General features: G+C 30.8%; 3 protein-coding genes across 5 annotated transcripts in view; 2 read left to right on the top strand and 1 right to left on the bottom strand.

The window, feature by feature from the left end:
• The window catches only part of LOC108736656 (activating transcription factor 3), a 50318-nt gene extending 35566 nt beyond the window's left edge, over positions 1–14752 (top strand). For both annotated transcript variants that reach the window (XM_018469154.2, XM_025976014.1), the window contains 2 exons: positions 9177–9791; positions 14074–14752. In XM_018469154.2, coding sequence (XP_018324656.2) covers positions 9369–9791; positions 14074–14691 — 1041 coding nt within the window. In that variant the 5' untranslated portion in view covers positions 9177–9368 and the 3' untranslated portion in view covers positions 14692–14752. The remainder of the gene's footprint in view (positions 1–9176; positions 9792–14073) is intronic.
• Positions 14753–14839: 87 nt separating this feature from the next.
• Positions 14840–20657, top strand: LOC108733297 (ecdysteroid-regulated 16 kDa protein-like). Of its 2 annotated transcripts, none has more exons than XM_025976015.1 (4): positions 14840–15122; positions 19369–19482; positions 20191–20366; positions 20479–20657. In XM_025976015.1, the coding sequence occupies exons 1-4, from the start codon at positions 15050–15052 to the stop codon at positions 20560–20562; spliced, it is 447 nt and encodes a 148-aa protein (XP_025831800.1). In that variant the 5' UTR covers positions 14840–15049; the 3' UTR covers positions 20563–20657. The 2 variants fall into 2 exon arrangements, with proteins under 2 accessions (XP_025831800.1, XP_018319895.1); XM_018464393.2 differs by lacking the exon at positions 14840–15122 and adding an exon at positions 18425–18695.
• Positions 16783–17561, bottom strand: LOC108736665 (protein transport protein Sec61 subunit gamma). The gene is made up of 3 exons (XM_018469164.2): positions 17404–17561; positions 17251–17348; positions 16783–17008 (listed from the first exon to the last, which is right to left on the bottom strand). The coding sequence occupies exons 2-3, from the start codon at positions 17342–17344 to the stop codon at positions 16896–16898; spliced, it is 207 nt and encodes a 68-aa protein (XP_018324666.1). The 5' UTR covers positions 17345–17348; positions 17404–17561; the 3' UTR covers positions 16783–16895.
• Positions 20658–23004: the final 2347 nt, after the last annotated feature.

Raw genomic sequence — 23004 nt, 5'->3', positions numbered from 1 at the left:
ATCTGGAAATAATGAAATTTTTAAATGGAGAGCATGTTTTAAAGTTGTAGAAAATACGACAAATGGCGCTGTAAACGCCATCTATAGTACAGTGCTACATTTAAGGATTACGTATGCTTCGGCAAGGTTCATTTAAATATATGGATATCTACTTGTTAAAACGAATCCCGGCGTAGCTCACCTCAACGTGGTAGGCACGTTACCATAATCGAATAAAATAATTCGAAGTGATTTGTATTCTGTCGAAACTGCCAGACGCGGATCGCGATTTTGATCTTTTTGGATCTCATCAGCGCGTCGCAGGCAGCTCCGACAGAACACAGACCAACCTTTACCTGCTGTCTTAACAGCGCGTTTTAGAAAATACGACAAATGGCGCTGTAAACGCCATCTGTAGTATTTTTTTTTTTATTTTTTTTATTATTTTAAAGGTGTGTTTCTTTTGAGGCGTTAGGAGTAAAGTTGAACGCCCTGTCTATAAATTACGTAATGCTAATTGGGGGGATGGGGGTATCAAGCCGGATTTTATAGTCCTGTTACGTGGGGGTGAGAGGGGGTTTATATTTGCATTACGTAACGATTTTAGAATTAATTTAAAATAAATTGAATTATTATTGTAAATTTAGAAAAGAAAGAAAGAAGTGGCGAGATGGAGGGGTCATGTCACGTCTTAGATGGGGGGAGGGGTTTAAAACGTGAATTTTCCATTAGCCCGGAATTAGAACTTGCGGCTTAAGTCACACCCCGGTCACCTGAGGCACATTACATACGAAATCGAAAATATTGTTTAAACGAGCTCACAATTGGCCGGTTTTATTTTAGCTTAACCATTGGCTTGTTTATTGGAGTACGAAAACATTTCGCGTATGTTTTAGCTCCAAAACAATTCACGAACTTGTTTTGTCTTTAACAAATGTCAAAATTTTCAAAGACGATATTTCATTCGTAACGACGTGTTTTGCAAGCCCCAGATTTTCTCTTCTTTGACCCACAAACAACTTGCACTTGCATTACCAGCATTTTTGATCATTTTGATGTGATATGTGATAAAATGCTAACCGGACATGCTCATGTATATATGTATATCTGAGTATGTTTGTAGGATATTACACTGTGAATTTTGAATTTTATGTAAAGTCGTAAAATTTTTTGGCACAATAGACTAAGTCGTGTGTAAAAGATGGCCGCCGTAATAGCGAAGCTATCTCCTGCTTCAGAAATAATCATATACAGGTTTTTTATCACTTGTGTTAAATCTTTTATTAAAGTAACATGGATTTTTAGAATTTATTGTTAGTGTCATTATATCGGCTATTTGGCGACAACACTATGGTAATATAAAATTGTAAAATGGGCGCGAACATTCGATAATTAATCAATAATTCCAACAAGTAAACTGATGACAATTGCTGATAACGATTTTAAATTTTACAATAAAATAATTTTTCATTATCAATTTGTGTTTGCCATTGGTTCCACCTTTTTATTACTATATATATTAATGACATAATTAGTTTAAAGTACAACAATTGGTTTACTTAAGATAATCTTAATTTTTCTTGGCTGATTCTGAATTTCTACGTTTGTGTTATGTGTTCCGATATTTTTAGTACTTTTTCAGTATTAGTTCTATTTATTTAGGATATAATTATAATAGAATGCGTATGGGTAGATAATAAAACCTACTTACGTAAACAGTCATTGAAATTTAAAAACATGCATAGTTTTTCTAATTTGTAAACATGCATACGTCTCCATTTCCTGAATATTTTTAGAATGATGATAAGTCAATAATACTTGTACCTACATCATAAAACTTGGTTATGTATATTGTATATTATGCATAAATGCATCTTCCGTGAAACTGTTGTGTCGGTTTAGGTTACCACGTGTGGAATTCACGTGCGTACGACATCGCGAAATTCCTAAGTGAGCCTCATCCTCCAGAACACTCGCTCAGCAAAACTGTGTATATTGAACTCACTGCGGTAGAGTACAAAAACATACTTGTCTCATCACCACAAACACTAATGGAATTTATTCAATTTGTTACGCTTTTGCAGGAATTTTATACATATGATAGGTATAAAATTTTTGGAGATCATTAGAATTAGCTGCCTAATTACAACGTAATAAACAACCGGCAAAATTATCGTCCGTATGAATATGGCTGTACATATTGACATAAAAAACGGTTTTCCTTGAATTTTTTTTACAAATAAGTAGACGAAATCGCACTTGTTCAATGTACCTACGGTTAAAGCCCGCGTTACGGTTTCAATTAGACTGTAGATAATCTAAATACGTGTAAAATAAAATTTTGGTGTTTTTCTTAAGTATCTACCTCTATATTTTTTTCGTCTTATCATTATTAAATTCGTCTGTTTGTATGCGACTTGTCTGATAACTATCCTCCGATTAGTTTAAGTTCTCTGCCAATAATTAAAAATATACCTTTCGATTTTAATACATGTGGATACCGATAATATTTTTTCCAAGTACTTTCTAATATTTTAATAAATTTTAAATTATTTTCGCCTTTTTTGTGTCCCTTTGTTAATTACATAGATAGGAACGAAACAAAACTGTTTTCATTTTCATTTCGTAATCGTATAAATAAGGCCAATTTGCGTTTACATATTACCAAAACGTTATAAATTAAATGGTAATTGTAGTAGGTGCCCTTAAAGGATCTGCGGCTAATTTCGAATAACCTTTGCAGTGGCGTACCTTTTTATATCAAAATTGGTGCAAACATTATTATTACTGGATAATTTTTGGAAAAATAGGCTAGTGCAATCTGTCCTCACCCGTTTCCAATCTCGCGGTACGAATTTGCTAAATGGAACTCAAGGACCTTGTGCAGAGCCTTTCTGTTTGTGTCCGAATTCGTGATGTGCCTCTCAACATTTGTTTTGTCTGTTGTAGTGTAGCTCGTGAGTAGTCTTTTTTTTTACGTAGAAGCAAGTTTTATCCGCTCGAGGCAACAAAACCAGTAATTCTTTTACACCCGCATATGTTTTAACATAATAGTAGCTTTATACAATTAGATATCACCAGACATATCCCATGTAATATGTTGATAGATGTGTATGTAATATGTACCTATGTTCACTTTAAATATTGATTGAGTGATTGAATCGTTGACTTTGATTCGAATAATAAATATGTACCTACAAGTAAATGGTACCTACTGTAGTGTCTATTAATTAAACGAATACATAATATAAAATAAAAATTTTGATTCTTAATAAGTTCTATCAGAAATTAGTTAAAATAGGTGAAGGTACGGTGGAATTTTGTTTATTATGACTCCGCCTATATTGACCAANAATACAGTGGAATTCGTTTATTATGACTACGCCTATATTGACCAACCGCTTAATATGAAGTAATTGCAGTTTTAAGTTTGGTTTTCATATTAAATTCTCTATAGGAAAGTTTGGATATAAAGACTCCGTATAAAATGACATCGTTTATTATGACTAATTTTCAAGAAATCATATCCGGCTATAGTGACCCAAATGACGCCCGCTTAGTATAACGTGTTTGTCATTTCCCTTCGATGTCATTATAAACGGATTCTACTGTGCGTATTTATGATTATACATGCTACAGTCCGACGACTATCCTGATCCAGTCTCGCATTTCCCCAGCACTAGAATATCTCACATCCTTATTCTGTTTGCAAACATCTAATCTAATCTTTTACTAATGTAGATCTTCCTCTGCCAATCTTTTCTTCTGTTTTCGCTTCTAATCTCTAACTACAGACCTTAACGCCTCCTACCATCCCGCTCCTTTTCCTTATCGGCATCCATAACGTCCTCTGCTCACCTATTTCTTCTAATACTTCCTCAGTTTTAATTTAACCTGTTACATGTCACATATGCTTATTAATTGTTAACAAAAACTCCTATAACGAAAGCAAAGTAGATGTTCAAAATCAAATACTCTTCCTGTAGAAACATAAATCCAAATATTCTCCTTGCCGCATAAATCAGAAAACTCTTTTTACTTGTACACCTTTAATGATATAAAGTGAGACATTCATTGAGACAATGAAATATTTTGATTGGCTCTTATTATTTTGGAAATTTTTTTAGACAAAAGTTATATGCTTTCGAAGGAGAAATCAGCTGGTAGCCTTGGCTGTGACTTTGACCTTGACCATCTACGTCATTTGCAGGCCCAATCATTTTTTTAATGGGAATGCATGCGAAGTATATTTATCATTTACAATTCTATTGTTATCACACATATTTACACTATTATGGTTCCATAGTTCATACAGTCATGTCGTGGATGCTTGAAGATAATGTGGCTTTTAATTTAATAATTAAAAATCCTTCTACTGGATGTCTCCAGTACAGATAAATTTGTTTCTACCTATCGTATTTTTTTCTTATTTAATAAATAACTACATCCAATGTACCTACATATTTAACGAAATTGTCTATAACAATCGCCTCCGCATAATGTTTGCTTAAATGTTTCTATAACCTTGGACTACTCGTGGTAAACAGAGCTCGTAAATACTATGTATTTCCTTTACTGCCATTTAACATCTAATAAATGTGGATATGCTAAAAAAACCACTGCCTACATGCGGTAGTCTAGAACGATTTATCTCAAAAGACAGTACGAAATTTATCTGTTTTCAAAAATTAAAAGCAGGTGGTGAACACACCAAAAAAATCAATAAGCTTTGACAAAATAAATGATCAATTCATAGGACGTTGCTTAAAAAGACAACAGAACATCTGTTTATTGTATAACTGTGTCTTTAAGAAAGCAACCAAATGAGTAATAACATTGCCAAGTAGTAGTTACTGATTTTCAGATTAAACTCAAAATATAATAGTCAATGAATCATAAGAATAAGACATAACTGCATCCTGCAGACAAATCTCTAAGTTTTCATCATCTCATTGACCATTAAAATATAAATAGTATTAATTTGCTAGTAATAGTTTAATTTAATTTTACTCAACCTAACCCACCCTGATCTGTCATTACCTAACAAAAAATTATTTGAATTAAGTCATACCAGAAGAATTAAATTACAAAATTATTTTTATAAAATTTCAACTTTATTGAAACGTTAGTATTCATTTACAATTTGTGGGCATTCAATCATGCTATAAGATATTAGAGGACATTAACAACAGTAGGGTGCTATCTATTTTATCATTGCCATTAAACTTTTATAGTATTTCGCGTGGATGTAATTGTGCCATAATACCTATCCATACGATAATATGAAAACACATCAGAAATAAAACTCACTTATCAATTTCCACATTTATTTATAAATATGTGGCACGTGTTTCACCACCGTGTGGGTGTGTGGCGTCTTCAGATTTAGTTTTGAATTCTATATAGAAAACTGACGAGTGAGTTTTATTTCTGATTTAATAATGAATTTCCGTGAAGAAATAGGTAAAATAATAATAAATAAGTACAAGTACTTATAAATGTATTAAAATCTCAGCCATTTAAATATTTCAACGTTTCTTTTCCGACTTAAACTTCACCTGTATTTAGAAGAAATGCATTTTAAAGGACTACATTACAAAAAACATCGACTTAGTTTTTTTCTCTCGAAAAGCGTGTAAAATTGCGATTTTGTCAACATCTGTATAAAATATACTTATAAAATAATTTTGCAACTTCTTTAGGTTACCACGTGTGGAATTCACGTGCGTACGACATCGCGAAATTCCTAAGTGAGCCTCATCCTCCAGAACACTCGCTCAGCAAAACTGTGTNATGCGGCACTTTATTGAAATGTGTGCCAACACGTTAACTTACACATTTTCCAGGAACATGATATAAATTGGGTTTCCACTATAAAGCCACTTGCCAAAAAATATTCATTGATTTTTGTAACTATTCCAAAACTCTCGTTTTATTTTTAGCCCTAAAACATAAAACCAGCGAAAAATATGAATGACTGTTTTGTTGTTTGCACTTGTTCTGATATCCGTATATCATATTTTGACTTTAATGCTTGTTTTTTATCTAACTCTTTCGTCGCCATTTGTGAAAAGTGCACTGACACGTTTCATAAAATATTTCAGAGTAAACGAAATTTTTTTTATGACGGACCAATAATATATATACAATCGATGTTCTGCTACTAATAATATAAATATTTCAGTCGATTCAAAACACTTTCTCTGTGACTTCCTTCGTATTTCACTAATTGTACGAATTAAAAAAATGAAAATTAAAGGAGAACACGTCGTCGTGAGTTTACAGATAGCGAGGTAGTAAAAGATAACTCAAGGTTTCATAAAGTTAATTGAACATAATTATCTAATAATTCAATGCGAAACTTAAAAACAATCAGTTGCTGCATCTTAAAAATAATAAGGCCATAAAAATCAAGGCCTTTCAACAACGACAAATTTTACGGCATTCTCTTAGAAAATGTTTAAAGTTTTCAAAAGAACCTCGTAATACATCTCTGGGTTTATTATAAATTATCTGTAATACGTAGTAATATTGCTTACATGTAGGTAATGCATTAATTAACAGGCGTTTCAGAATAAAATTAATTTTAAGATCATTGTCAATTTGTATTTGTTACTTTATTCTGCAATGTGGGAAGAATTTATCTGCTGTTCTGGAAGGACTTGGATAAATCGATATCCTTAATAGAAAAGTATCTTGTTGAACATTAAACAGATGGCGTTTACTTTTAATTAACCTATTATGTATTTATTAAAATTTTACATCTTAATTTTTCATGAAAATGCTAAACTTTAATTTATTCATTAACATGATCTCTTTTATTATTTTTCTTTTTCAATTAGAAAAGTAAATCGAAAATAACGAAAAACATACATTTTTTCAGTTGTCAGTTACATTAAATTATATATTCAAGAAAAGACCTTTCATTGTTTTAATGCGCGAATTGATTGGTTTGTTAATCAAGTATGATATCAAGTATGATGTTAATGATAACGCATTTCAAGAGGATCTCCATTGCATTCGAAGTCTACCAAACCGATAATTGATAATAATTTAATGCAAGTTGTGCAGTTCGATAAACAAATTAATAACCTATCTTGGCCTCTTATTATAAGACAACAACATGTGTGTTAATTATAAATACATTTTCGGAGCTGGATATGTAGGTAAATCACATTTTTTTAGTTTATTTGAAAAAGTAGTATCCTTTTGCTTCAGTATACTACAGATTAATTTATTTTTTATCTGAACTAAATGCTTCAACAATTTTTCATGGTCAATACCGATAACAAGTAGCAGCAAAAAAATCAATAAGCTTTGACAAAATAAATGATCAATTCATAGGACGTTGCTTAAAAAGACAACAGAACATCTGTTTATTGTATAACTGTGTCNTTCGGAGCTGGATATGTAGGTAAATCACATTTTTTTAGTTTATTTGAAAAAGTAGTATCCTTTTGCTTCAGTATACTACAGATTAATTTATTTTTTATCTGAACTAAATGCTTCAACAATTTTTCATGGTCAATACCGATAACAAGTAGCAGAGCTTATATAATGCATGTATCCGGCAATATAAAAAATTTTCGTTATAAACAAGCATCCATAACGTAGATAATTTTAAAATGATTATCTTTTTTGGGCAACCTTTTAAATAGTCCTTGTTAAGTTAAGGAAATGCTTCATGGGTAGTACAGACAAAGTGAAAAGAGATAATAGAATAATAGTAAGCGGTGCAGCGGTTAGAGGTTGCTTAGGTACGCAAAAGAACAGGGTCGGCTTTTTAACTGCCTAGTTGGAATTATTTGTTTAAATAAACGCCTTTGCTTTTATAAATTCATGAAAATGTTGAAATTTCTTTAAAGTCCGATGCCGGCAACATCCTCAAATTTTCCTTGTCTGCTTCTCTTTCTGTTACACATTAATCCTTTTTCTTTATTAGTGTCCGCTGCAATTCCTACCTGACATCTCTTTTCTATGCCTACGATATTCCCTACAACGATTGTTGTGAGTAAAAGTAGGCGTTCTGTCAGCAACCCTTTTAGTCTAGTTAGTAAGTCGAGAGAAAAAAGTAAATGCGATACTTTTATTGCAGACTATGCCAATTTTGCACGAGCCAACTATACATTCGTTATTTGCGATATGAATGAAGGTTAGGTCATGGATAAAAAATAAAATGGTATTTGCACGTAGTTGCAGATATAATCGCTTCTCGAGAGACTTACAATTAGTTGCAATTTGTTCGGGTTCATTAATTGTTACAATACATGTACACAAGTACATAATTGTACATATACAATGTATACAAAAATATCTATTTTCGAGGGCGCAAGACTAATAAAAATGCATAACGACCCGTCCGCACTCGTATGCAAAATAGAAGAATGTTTAAATGTAAATGTTTGAAAATGTTTTATTTGTTTACATTCGGTGTAGCTTCAAGCCGGATGTGGCCATTACGATTCAACTAAATGGTGTTTTAGCCTAATTCAAGTCGAAATTAATTTGTTACCAGACAATTTATTAGCGTAATGTTAATTGCTCCTCCTTTTTGCTAAAACAGATTATTCGTTAAACAAAAGCGGCAATTCTAAGTTCTTAACAACTTACGACGAAAAGTAATCAACAATAATTTTTAAAATTTATGAATACGAAAGTCAATCAGTTTTTAAATACTGAATTGAGTTGACTGTTACTTTGTGATAGTATATCGTAATAAAGTAATTATAATTGAAACACTATCTTTTTTTTTATCTTGTGCAAATAAGGGTAATAAGAAACAAACTTAGTGTTTCAATTATAATTATTTCATTAATCTTTTATATCTTCATTTTACTGAAATTGTTTGCGAATAAAACAGATCATGAAATTTTGTACACACATTGTTAGAGGCATAGAAAAGGACATAGGAAAGGTATCTTTCATTCAGAATTAAGAAATAATGTTTCCGAGGGATAGAAAAATTAATTTGGTCGTCAATGATCATTGACACGTATTTAGGGGATCAACGTGAGTGAAGCCGTGTGTAAAACGTAGTATTGTTTTAATAAAATCATTTTTAATGATAATCGAATTCAGCTATCTGCATAATGTAATATATGAAATACATATAATATAATTATGTAATAAGTATAGGTACGGTATTATGAAATTTAATTATTGTTTTCATTTTGTCTGATATATTTATTTTTTTTCAGATTTGCATCACCTTCTAACTTGGATTCAAAAACCACTTTTGACCTACTACGAATGATCAGGTGACCTATCGGTCAAACGATCCAGTCGAAGCAACCAACCGTTCCTTATTAATAAAAAAAAAAGAAAAAGCAGGCAACCGAAAGCTCTGCATTTATTGTGATTATTATTTAAGTTATATAAACAGTGATATTATGTATAATCTAAACGTAAACCTGGCGACTTCGGCCGCAAATGCCGTCAACAATTTATTGGCGGTGGAAAGCGCCTGCTCCACTCCAAGAACCCCTGAGATTCTTAATTCTTTAATAGCCATGACAAATCCGCTGGACAATTACACATTCGACGACGATTCGCAGAAAAACGGTTCTAATGTCTTGTCCATCTCAGCTTCAAATGATTCTAACTCGTCCAGTTCAAGTACCATGGAGTCACCTACGGCAACGCATCCCAGTATCCAACACACTTGTTCCCAACTCATCAAAGCTGGACTCAAACTATCGATCGAACAGAAACGAAAAATCAATGGCGACTCCGATGATCTATTGGATTTAGACAGTTGCAAACGCATCAAAAAATGCGAGTCCGAATCAGAAGACGGCAGAAATCCCAACGGGGTAGGTATTTTATTTTTTTAATCAACATCATCTCAAAACGAAATTTTATTGATAGTTAGTACTGTATTTGATGACAAAAATGACGATTTAACACGATGATGTTTTTATTTACATTCAAAATGAAAGAGCCGAGTAGTTTAAATGATTTTACAATCGCTACTCATTTCTATTTAGTTCATATGCATCAAATATTTGCAGCGAGTGTACTTTGTTTGTGACGTCATAACGCCCAAGCGTAGACTTTTGGCGGTAATTCAACTCTTTCGAACTGCAATGTCTTTTTCTGCACGTTTTTAACAGTAGGCACTTACAGTTTTCTAAAAGCGATCGTTTGTCATGTGTATGTATATTGATAATTCGCGAGCTTTGAAACCTAGGTATCTGTTTTTTATTGATAGTTCCAAGCATTATATTTTTAGAATGTTTATAGTTTCATTCAATAACTATGTCAAGAATATATCATGTTCTATTAATTCGTACAAGACAACTGATGCCACTAGTTGAGAGAAACACAAAAATGCGCTTCCCATCGTGGCGCCTGTGTGTGCTATATTTTTCGTAAACCAAATACAAAAACATTAAAAACTACTGGTACTACTTACTATATTTTCGGCAGTAAAACCTAAAGTAGTTTTAATAAAATCGAAAATATTTCGAGAAAATAAAAAACTTTCCATTTTTAGTAATTTACGTTATTTGTCAAAAATTTTAAGATTACGGTTATTATAGATAAGCTTATCACCTTTGAGTACTTTGCTATGCATTGGATTGCAAACAATTTACCTAACTCTTATCTAATCTAAATGTAATATCAATATCTAAAATATTTCATTTAATATATAAAAACTGCTACCTACTACTACGGTTATTACGTGTTTAATAACATATGATTATCGATAACAGTTGACTAAAATTTTACACGTAAGCATAGGCACTTACACATATTTAGTTTTTTGTTGACAAAATATTTTCGCTAAAATATCAAAATACAATCTATAAACTCTCATGCGATTTTCTTGGAAGAGGTATTCGCTTCGTACGAAAATATAAATAAGTGCCTACATATTCCACAATTAAAATCATGTAAGATTTTATTTTACATGAACTTTTGAAGTAACTAAATTTAGTTGTTGTGCCAAAAAGACATGACAGAATGGATCGGTGAAACTTTGCCAATGGAAGACTACGTAAACAGGATACTTTATTTTACTATACGCATTGTGTTTGATAAATCGATAACTTGTCATCTACAATTAAATGACTAGAATTAATCTGCTAACTTTAATATCTTTTTGTTGTGATTTCAAAAGAAACATATTTCATTGTTAAAAGCAAGACTTACAAGACTTATTTTAAATAAAAGAGGACAAGTGCGCGTTGGCCTCGCATGGAGAGGGTTCCGTACGTTGAATATGTTATCATGTTTTTTATTACCATATTATTATTTACCTTTATTATTATTATTTTTTAAGTTGAATGAGTAGTATTAACAATACCAATAATTTATCCCAAGAACCATTTAACATGTTCTCCCATACATTCAAAATGTAAATTTGAATATTGTTTTGTTGACATATTTGCCACGTTATGTTCAGACCATAAGACTCTTTCTATAAGTGAAGAACTGTTTTCTGCATTTTTTTTCTGTAGTTTCGGAGATAAGGAGGGGAGAATGGTCAATTTTGATCTATTTTCTTAAAGAACTATAAAACTATTTATTTTAAAATTCATCATCAACATTATAAGGTCGTCAGTCCTAAGACTGGTTGGACACGTACCTCCACTCTTTCCTATCCTGAGCTAAACTTCGCATTTCCCTAAAACTAGAACAGCCCACATCCTTAACTATTTGCGAACAGTAATCTAATCTAGGTCTACCTCTACCCCTCCTAACTCCTGTTTCTGCCTCTAATATGTCTCTGACTAGACCTTCATGCCTGAGAAGGTGTCCTACCAACCTATCTCGCCTATTTTTTATTGACTTCCATAGAGTCCTCTGTTCTCCTATTCTTTCCAATACCTCTTCATTTCTAACCTTTTCTACCCACGATATCCTCATCATCCGCCTATAACACCACATTTCGAACGCTTCTAACCTTTTCTTTTCCGCCGCTCCCACTGTCCATGTTTCGCACCCGTACAACGCCGTGCTCCAAACATACACCTTTAACAACCTTTTTCGAATTTCTAAATTAACCGTTCGCGAGCATAGAAGTGACTTCTTTTTATTAAAGGCGACACGACCCTGCGCTATCCTCTGCTTTATATCCCTACTACTCCTTCCATCCTCACTTATCTGACTTCCTAGGTATCTAAAATCAGCCACTTCTTCTAATTTTTCGTCTCCTATCTTTATATTCGCCCTTTCCCTACGTTTTTTTCCCTTGCATATCAGTATTTTAGTTTATTTAATTATAAAAAAATATATTACAAGCCCTTTCATTTGATATGTTGCATGGTACAGTTTGCAAAACTTTTTTTTTATGTCCTATTGAAATTCACAGAAATTCATATGTATACTAAATTTCTTAATCGCTCCAGTAGATTCGAAACAAATTGACTGTGACAGACGGACGGGCAGACACACGAGTGATTCTATATTGGTTCCGTTTTTCATTCGAACGTACGAAACCCTAAAAATAGCAAAAAAAAATCGTCGTATTGTGTCCCAAGTGCGTTCTGTAACGAATTTGCAAATTAACAATATTCATTTGTTCGGTAGTCAAGGACATAGAATGCATACGTTTGGGATTACTTGAAGGTTACGCGCTCGTTGAAAAAAATTTCGTATTCTGTAAGCCCACTTCTATATTCCACAAACAAAACGGGCCCTTTTTAAAATTCAGCTCGTGTCAGGGATCAGTCTTCTTGAACAATTTATTGTACCATCCGTATGTATAATTTTGGAACTTTGCGATCTATGTTTTACTTAGTTTTACCTGTATGTATGTCCTTCACTACATAGTTAAATTCAAATGTTTCTTTATGTATACGCTTTCCCATTTAACAATAAAATTAAAACGCTAATAAGTCACACGGACTATGTTGCTAATTGAAGAAACACGTTAAGTAGCGCTTTTAAGTGTATGAATGTATATATATGCTTAAAAGCATTTGCACAATGTATAGATACATATATTTGTAATGTAGGTACGTGCACAAGGTGTTCTGAAAATGCTGTAGGAAAATTTATACTTTAATCAAACAAAACATTAAAAAATTATTTTCGGTTCGATCTGTATTAACGAATAATTAAAAGATAGAAATTAAAATGATTATAAGTTAAAATAAATGATGGAAATTACAATTTATTGATACGATCGCGTAAGAAAATGGTAACTCATCATCAACGGCGTTAAAGGCCAATTAAAAAATTAATTTCGTATGTTTAATTTAACCCACCTTTACTCTTGATTGAAATTCATTGTTAAATATGTAAATTAAATCAAAACGCTTCTCATTTCCACCCATTTTTTTATTAATATGAGGAATGTTTAGCTGTATTGTGAATTTCATAAACCACATGGCTCTGTAAGGGGGTGTTAATACCTGAGCAACGTAGTTTTTTATATTACATAAAATGAAGATTTTAGTGTTTTTGACGCCACTAATCTTAAGTTAAAAACGTAAATCAACCTTCAGTAGCGTCATAAACAGTTCGCACTACCTCGTTCTCCGGACTTTATAGTTTCATATGGTTTTGAATAAAAAATAAAATTTGTAGGAAAATTTTGGAGGCTCAAGGACAAAACTGTGGAACATATAGCGCTTAATAAGATTTACTAAAAATGTTATTTTCCCTACGCGAAAGAAATAAAACTTGCAGACAATTCTAATATCTACAAAGGATCCAGATTAAATTTTTTGTTAAAAACAGGCTGCTTGAAAATTTAATTTCAAACTTACTGCCTACCCTCCTACTCCCTTACATTATAAAATGGAAATTAATGTCTATCTAAAATGTAAGTTTACTCTTTACTTTTTGCTACTAAGACATTTCTCATTAAGGCGATTTATACGAACACTGGATTCAAACAAAGTATTTAGAATGATTTCTCTCTTGTGATTTCCAAAGCACTTAATTTATTTTATAAAATATTTCACAATAGCTGCATTTGTAACAGTTAAATATTACTTATTATTAAAGCAGGTCGTTACTTATTCAAAAATAGTTGCATGGGTTGCAATTCGGGTGATAGAGCCGCGTTTACCATAAGTGGCATTAGTATAACTTGACACGTCGTTTACTAACACTAATAAATCACTCATATCCTTGTTTCAGTTGACACCAGAGGATGAAGAAAGGCGGCGAAGACGACGTGAACGGAATAAAATTGCCGCCACCAAGTGTCGTTTGAAGAAACGCGAAAGAACCGCAAACCTCATTCGCGAATCGGAAACATTAGAAACCCAAAACATCGAGCTGAAAAGCCAGGTTCAAGAAATGCAAAACCAACAGCGACTTTTGATCGACATGATTTCGAAACATAGATCCGTTTGTACCGAAAACATCCCCACCTCTAACAGGGATCCCCTATGCACCAGACTTCCACCGATGTCGTCTATTTCTACCCCAGTGATTGAATCCAACCATTCCTACTGTCGTCAACCTAACAACGCTAATATGCAAAACATTTTTAAAACTGAAAATTTAGATATCTTTAATGGTGCACTCGATGTAAGTGAAGATATATCTTATCGAAGGAACTCGCTACAGTTTAACAAAGCTCCTAGCATCATTATAGAAGCAGCGGTCGACAGCTATGACCAAACCCAATTGCTAGATCTTGACAATTCCGACCATTGTATATCAAACTACAATTATAATCATCAGCAATGCCACAACTATAGTAGTGATAACTATGGCAGTACAGGCATGGACAGTGGTTGCATGGCTTAAGATACCTTTCGTTGCTTTAGAAAAAAACATTCGTTACCAGATCTGACGTTTTTTATTTTAATTACNTGTACTTTAATCTAATAATAAGTTTAGTGACTTATTTGCTTCACAGTTAATTTAATTAGGTACCTGTTTAGTATTTTCTCTCCAAATGGGAAGTAAAATGTTTTTATCTCTTTGTTGTTCGTCGTTACGAAATTGGTAATGAATGTAGAGGATGTTAATGTAGATTGTTAACGAAGGTTTTGAGTCGACATAATACTTTAACAGCAAGCAACATTTAGTTGCGCCAGTCAATCGTGTGCAATCAAACGAAATTCATTTGCGATTGTCTCTCTGTTCAAAAATTAAACGAAAGATGAAATCTACTGTTGTTTTTGTTTTGACCATTTGCTGTGGTTTAACTTTTGCATCCTTTAGCAGTGATTGTGGTGAGTGTCCAACATATTATTTATATTAGTCAAAAGCTTTTTATAGAAAAATTTAACAATAAAATAAAGAGGTGCACGCGTAATATAAGAATTATCTATATAAAAATAATAATCTACGTTTATATTTTTATATTCAAAAATGGGTATCATTATTGGTAATGAGTTCCATGTGTACAAAAATTAAGTAGTTATTTTTCTATAATGAATGTTTCTTTAGAAACTGCAACCATGGTAGGTTCCAGAGGTTGCGAAGCTACTTGAAAACTATTGGCGACCACAAACTAGTTTTTGGCACTTTTAAAAAAATTATAGGCACAACATGCAATTGTTTTAAAAAAATCTTATTGTTAGCTTCAAATCGCGTTCACATTCGCAACGCCTCTGGAACATATCATTTTTTTATTTATTTTTCAGCTTCTTAAGCAGTTTTATTTTAGGTATAAACTTGCTTTAAGATTTTTAGGAAGCTAAGATCACAGTCATCGCTTAATTATATTTTTGCAATCACGTTTCCTTAACAGTGCCTTATTGTTATAGTTTAGCAATAATTTGGCATTTGTTTGATACCACTCTGATGCCTTTCAATTTGGCGCAATTATTTTTAATTAATATACAATTGCAGCAAGCAGGTGCCATTTTACAATTTTAAAACAGCGTTAAGAAACCACACAAATGGTGCTTGATAACCAAATATATAAATATATGTATTACATTCATATATATTCCATAATTATGCTTTGTTGAAACTTACCAGTGTTAACATTAAGTTGTTTTATATGAATAGATGATTTATTATGTTTTTTTGCGAATTGAATATTATTAGGTAAGTACGCATTTCATTCTTACTCATGCATAAACCGGATTATGTTAAGAGTATGAGGAAGATTGAAAAAGAAGAAAAGCTGAAATTTTTGTCACACGTTAAGGTACACGGATTTATCTACAAAACGGGTTTAATTGTACAGACCATATGTTGTGCCTTAAAATTGTTTTAAGAGTTGAAGTCATTTATATTTTCAAATAAACATTTCAATGGAAACTGGTCACTTTATTCTATACTTTTAGTATTAAATATAAAACATTAATTAGATTATACAAGTATTGAATGTAAAAGAATGTTTTTACAGCAATACACAAATTAATTATATTAATTGTTTGCAATATTGCTGATAAAAGTGATAGAAATACCGATAACAAGTAGCAGAGCTTATATAATGCATGTATCCGGCAATATAAAAAATTTTCGTTATAAACAAGCATCCATAACGTAGATAATTTTAAAATGATTATCTTTTTTGGGCAACCTTTTAAATAGTCCTTGTTAAGTTAAGGAAATACTTCATGGGTAGTACAGACAAAGTGAAAAGAGATAATAGAATAATAGTAAGCGGTGCAGCGGTTAGAGGTTGCTTAGGTACGCAAAAGAACAGGGTCGGCTTTTTAACTGCCTAGTTGGAATTATTTGTTTAAATAAACGCCTTTGCTTTTATAAATTCATGAAAATGTTGAAATTTCTTTAAAGTCCGATNTTTTGCTTTTATAAAACTATACGATATTATTATCCAAACAAAATTTTATCTTTAGAAGCCTTTTAAGTAGTAGTTTGATACTTCTATATCTAAAGTTTAACAACTATAAGTAAGGTAAATAAAAATATGTATTGTTCTTTCTATTTTATTAAAAAAAAAGGTACTACATATCAGTAAGTGCAATATGCTTCACATAAATAAATAATACAAGGGAAATTCGAAAAAATTAGTTGAGTTTTCATAGTTAGGAACCAACAATGATGTTGTTGATAGGTATATGAATTAATTTTACAAAGAAACCAATAAAACCCATGATACAGAAACCAATTGCTGTGGCGATGGCAATTTTCTGAAATTCTGGAAATAATGGTACGAATGTTACTACTGCTGTCTTTAAAATAATATATCTTTACAAACTCTTAATTAAATATTAATTGTAACTGATTCTCTAAAATTGATAACCATATTGTAGTTACAGCTTGCTTATTTTTTCTGAATATCTGTAGATATTTGCATTACAATTTAATAATGCAAATATGCTGTTTTTACACTTTTATTTAAATTGTAATTAGTAAAAAAGCAAATCTCCATTTACATACCCTTTCTGTCTGGTTTTGTGCACCTTTTTACCAGCCTAATTGAATCTTTGGCGAATTGACGTCCTGGTTCAACAAATTTAGTAATTTGGTCCATATTTCTATTAAAAAAATTATTTACAGAATCTAATTATATTAACAGAAACTGTTGCTTACCTTTATTTTAAATTATTTGGAGATTTTTAAACAATATACGCGTTATAAACTGGCAAATGATTTTTAGGTTCGCTGCTTTGAACATTAAACACAACAGACAGAAACAATTCTTATATGATGAGCGCTGAGCAGACAAAGATAGAGAAAGCTACTGTCACTATTCGTGTTGTCAGCTTAGAACGCCACGGTGGAATTTTCACGTGACGTGTCAAGCTGCGTTCAATTCATCACAAATTAGATTAATATCACTTTTATACTTTGATCTGATCTGATATTTTGAAAAAGTTGCCATTTTGTTTTTCACAAATAGTAATTTTCAATTTATTTTTCTTATAATGCCATATTTTACAAAATTATTTTAAATTAAAAGCACATACTGGTCGACAAATGGGAATGAGGTATAAAAATTGTTTATTTTGCAGAAGGTAATTTTGAAGTGAAATCATTTGAGGGATTATTATGAAATGGCAGTTGCTATTATTAGGAATGGTAAATAAGTTAATTAATTTTGTTATTTTGCTTGTATTTTTATTAACATTTGCATTTATTTAATAAAAATTATTTGAAACTTTGTCGGCAAATTGTAGAAGCGAAGAAAATTTTTCAGTAAAATCTCTCGATTTTCGTCTATCTCTTTATGCGTCAAACTGTTTTTCAATTTTTAAAACGTTGGTTAAATACTTTTGCTAAAATTAAAGTTACGATATTAATAAATCTTTATCGATATCCTTCTTTATACTTAAATAAATAAAATCATTCGTTATCTAAGTCAAACACTAAATATTAAAAGAAAATGTAGGGACTTAAATATGTCTATAGACTGTCCTTATCATTTGACTGCCTAATTTTGGACAAGGAACTTTGAACTTTAAACAAGATTTTCTTTTGTTTTCTCATCCGGAAATCTTATTGGATGAACATACTACATGTACTTTAATCTAATAATAAGTTTAGTGACTTATTTGCTTCACAGTTAATTTAATTAGGTACCTGTTTAGTATTTTCTCTCCAAATGGGAAGTAAAATGTTTTTATCTCTTTGTTGTTCGTCGTTACGAAATTGGTAATGAATGTAGAGGATGTTAATGTAGATTGTTAACGAAGGTTTTGAGTCGACATAATACTTTAACAGCAAGCAACATTTAGTTGCGCCAGTCAATCGTGTGCAATCAAACGAAATTCATTTGCGATTGTCTCTCTGTTCAAAAATTAAACGAAAGATGAAATCTACTGTTGTTTTTGTTTTGACCATTTGCTGTGGTTTAACTTTTGCATCCTTTAGCAGTGATTGTGGTGAGTGTCCAACATATTATTTATATTAGTCAAAAGCTTTTTATAGAAAAATTTAACAATAAAATAAAGAGGTGCACGCGTAATATAAGAATTATCTATATAAAAATAATAATCTACGTTTATATTTTTATATTCAAAAATGGGTATCATTATTGGTAATGAGTTCCATGTGTACAAAAATTAAGTAGTTATTTTTCTATTAAATTAATACTTTTAGCCATATATATAATGGCAGACATACTAAAAGTTCGGCGCAAAGTTTAATTCAGTATTTTCCTTATATTACATCTAACTAAAAGTCGGTTAGCATTCCAATATGTTTTTTATTTTCAATTATGTTCAATTATGTAGGTAATTAAATAAAAAATATGTAAAGCAATGTTAATTATTACGGTTGGATGGTTTGAAACTAGTACATTTTGCGTGGAATAACACTGTGGACCTATTGTTTCATTCGCGTTAATAACAATTAACATTATTTCTGTTATTGTTTAATGGTAGTGTCACGCATCAAATTATTCTAAATTAAATTTTGGAACTGCCTCGCGAGTGACGAGCATTAAAATAATAGGAATACCAAACAATACCAGAAATGTGAAAAAAATTATATCGAATCACTTACATTGATGTAAGTATTATGACACCATTAGATTACGTTATCGTTATGTTTCAGGTTCAGAGGTCGGCACAGTTAATTCTGTAACAGTATCAGGATGTTCTGAAGACGATGACAGATGTACTCTTAAGAGAAATACCGATGCAAGTGTAGAAATCAATTTTACTCCAAGTAAGGACTATCTACGACCTAAATTATTATTTTACTTTTTATTAAAAAATATGAAAATAACTCACTCACACTCAATATTTAAAATATAAAATAAAGTTCAATAGATTGAAGGCTTCGCAATTTTATGCTAGTAGAACATATGAAAATACATAAATTATTTATTAATTTTGGTGTCTCAAAATAATTTTTGCGTATATTACGTTTATGAATCTAAAAACTCTTTATTTTCTACATATCAAATTAGCTCATTCCCATCCTTACTTACCATTGCAATACCAATTTTTACTTTCATTATATTCTCTCAATAGATATCAATTCTACCGTTTCATCCCTTATTATTTGACATCAAACTCTTACCATCTCATCTACACATATTCCCATTTTTTCCCACTTGTTGAATTGTTCCTGAATTTAATTTTAATTGCCTTAATGTCTTCTATTTCCTTCTCATACCTATTTTTTGCTCCGATTTCTAAAATCCTCTTCCTTGTCCTCCTCCAAATATCCTTTCTTATATTATCTTCTTTTAAGTTTTTTAATTTGTTTCACACTTTACTACTTTTGCTCTGGTTTCCTCTATCAGTTTCCTACATTTTATCTTCCTCCTTACATTGTAGTCCCATTTTATATACTTTTTTTTAAATCTATTGGTGATAATTAAATTAAAAACGATTTACTGAGAATCATTTCAAAGATAAATAATTTCAGAAAAAGATATCGATGTGGTCAAAGCTGTAGTCCACGGAATTCTTCTTGATATCCCAGTACCATTTCATTTAACAAACGATAATGGATGCGTGAACTCAGGCTTAACATGTCCATTAAAAGCTGGACAAACTTATTTGTACAAAGCAACTCTGCCAGTTTTGAAAAAATATCCCCAAGTAAGTTTAATTCACATATGCAAAACATAAAGGACCTTCGACGATTATGTTAAAGGGAAACTTTTTTTTGTACTTTTTGTTTGCGAAATACCTACACAGTGTTCACTTTTAGGTTACTGTTACCGTAAAATGGGAACTTACTGATCAAGACAAGAAAGATATTACTTGCACTTTCATTGCAGCAAAAATTAGATAAGAAAATTCATCTAAGTAAGAGCAGAGTAAAGAAAAACCGATTTAGATATCAAAAATTTGATCTTACAGGTAATTAACAAATTAAAAAGTACTACACTCAAGCAAGTATCCAAACAAAAACATTTATTCGTAACATGTGTTCTGATGATTGTATCTTTTTAATTTTTAATTTACTAATTTTTGCACTAAATATAGTTGAAAAATTTCATGTAAGAAAAGTAAAAATAAAATTTTGAAATGATACTTATTCATGTTGTTCTCATTGTCAGATTCTTCCGGTTATTACAAAAAAATAGGTATATTAAATTTTTAACACGTTTAGATCTTGAAAATTGTATTGTATTTAAAATTATTGAACGAGTCGAAAATGAATTCGGTGTTTTTGTATCTATACGTTTTGGAAAAACAAATTAAGATATGGTGACATTAATATCTCCATAAATCATGACCTATTTGCTTCTGTGTCATCTGATAATTCTTTTTTTTTTCTTGCTTAGCTATACAACTCAGAAATTATAACTTTTTGTTTACAAAGAACGATTACCGAAATAAATATTACATTTTGTGCCATTAAACGCATTTTTTTGGCATTTTTGTACATTCTCCATAATGGGGATAAGTAATACAAATATACGTGTCATAAATAAAATAATGATATCGAAAATATATCTTACAAATACTGATAATCTTTTATAGAAAACTTATGAGCTAATTTATTTGAAGTTATTTTTAAAAAATGTTAGCAGAAACAAAAACTGAAAATATTCTTTTTTGTATTCAAGCTAACGTTATTTTATGTAGTAATAACACATTTTCTAGTCAATCTATTATATATAAGTGTATAAAAACAATCCAAACGTGGTTTGTTTTTATCTGTTAATTATTTCAAATAGATACTTACACACACTACTGGTGTATATGTTTTTTTGGTACAAATTTTTTAAAACTGAAGCACATGTTTTAGGGATTAATTTGAAAAAAGTTTTAACACAAATGCGCGTTGAGAATGTCTTTCAATTAAAATGTTTTATTGAAATACGATTTTATCAAATTTGGGGTGGACCAAAAATGATCTTTCTATACATGTGATAAAAATACATTAAATTATCAGTACAATAATGGTATAAAAATATAAGAAGTAGGTAGTATAATACATTGTATTTGGAAGGCTTTTAAAAAATACGTGCATTACATATTTTTATTCTCAATAAATTTGTTATATTTTAAAGCAATTCACATTTACTGTTTTTAACAACGTCTCTGCCCAAAGCATATCTCGAATGAAAGGAATGCATTAAACAAACACTTCTCTAGCAAAAACTATTGCCCTTGGTTGACCGAAACCATCTAAATAGACTCTGTTATCGCATAAATCTTTCAAGCATATTAAAACTGCATATTCAGTGTGCCTACGGCTAATCTTCGTGACAGTCGGTTCCTGAACTTGTAAAATATTTATTGTAATTGTGGATTATTCGGTCTTAGTTAGTTTAGGAACAGAAAAAAATATTAAAAAGTGATTTATCGGGACGTCTACTTACTGTAAGTGTTAAGGAGGTGGTGAGTTATTTTTAATTTTAAAGAAAGTGAAAGTTTTATGTGCTAATTTATTTTGCGGACGAATCCGACAAGATGCACCTGAATTTAAATCTTTCTGTACAAGGTAAGAAGTTATTAATTGTATTTCAAATAAAAGGATTTTCACTATAGGTACTAACATAAAAGTACCTATATACATGGGTTTGGAGCATGCGTGTATTTAAAGGGCGCAAGTTAAGCCGATTGGGATTTATTACGATTTATAGCCATTTTTATAAAAAATTGGAGGTCCATTTAACATGCTGCATCTTTTTTAATACGTTAGTTATTGATCATTTTATTAAAGAAACCAGTTCTCATTTGAAATTACATAATTATATATATTGTTTTTAATTTCTATTATACGATACATATAATCGGATAATCAGAAAAAGAAGTTGCTTCAAATGTCGCATTTTGTATGCGAGTGTATTGCTAAATGCTAAATATACGTAACTACACAGGTTTACACAAAAGCAACATTTAGGTATTTTTCATCTTAATTTTGTTAGACTGGAATTCACTTTTAAATATTTCATATTATCAGAGATGTGATTCAAAATGCAAATATGAAATAAAAAATATCTTACATTTAAATACTTTTTTGAGAAAAGCATTTTGTATTTTATTTCAAATTCTTTTTCAAACATATTTTAGTATTAGTATTAGTAAAATGCAAAATGCATAGTATCACCGATAGAAAATTAATCAGTAATAAAGTATTCAGTTGAAAAGAAGTATTTTGAAAATACGTATTTTGCATTTACCATTTAAAATACAACAGGGAAATCTTTTATGTATTTTACATTTGAATTAACAAATCAAAAAAGTATTCGCATTTTGCATTTAAGTACTTTTAAAAAAC

Source organism: Agrilus planipennis, unplaced genomic scaffold (genome assembly GCF_000699045.2).
Source record: "Agrilus planipennis isolate EAB-ADULT unplaced genomic scaffold, Apla_2.0 scaffold12, whole genome shotgun sequence".
Lineage (NCBI taxonomy): Eukaryota > Metazoa > Arthropoda > Insecta > Coleoptera > Buprestidae > Agrilus > Agrilus planipennis.
This window is presented reverse-complemented; position numbering and strand designations above follow the sequence as displayed.

Bases quoted from the DNA above. Each gene is read 5' to 3' on its own strand.
- LOC108736665 (XM_018469164.2), bottom strand. From the start codon at position 17,344: ATGGACCAAATTACTAAATTTGTTGAACCAGGACGTCAATTCGCCAAA. The intron at 17,009-17,250 runs GTATGTAAATGG...CATTATTTCCAG, and splicing joins CACAAAACCAGACAGAAAGG to AATTTCAGAAAATTGCCATC.
- LOC108733297 (XM_025976015.1), top strand. From the start codon at position 15,050: ATGAAATCTACTGTTGTTTTTGTTTTGACCATTTGCTGTGGTTTAACT. The intron at 15,123-19,368 runs GTGAGTGTCCAA...GTTATGTTTCAG, and splicing joins ATCCTTTAGCAGTGATTGTG to GTTCAGAGGTCGGCACAGTT. The intron at 19,483-20,190 runs GTAAGGACTATC...AAATAATTTCAG, and splicing joins AGAAATCAATTTTACTCCAA to AAAAAGATATCGATGTGGTC.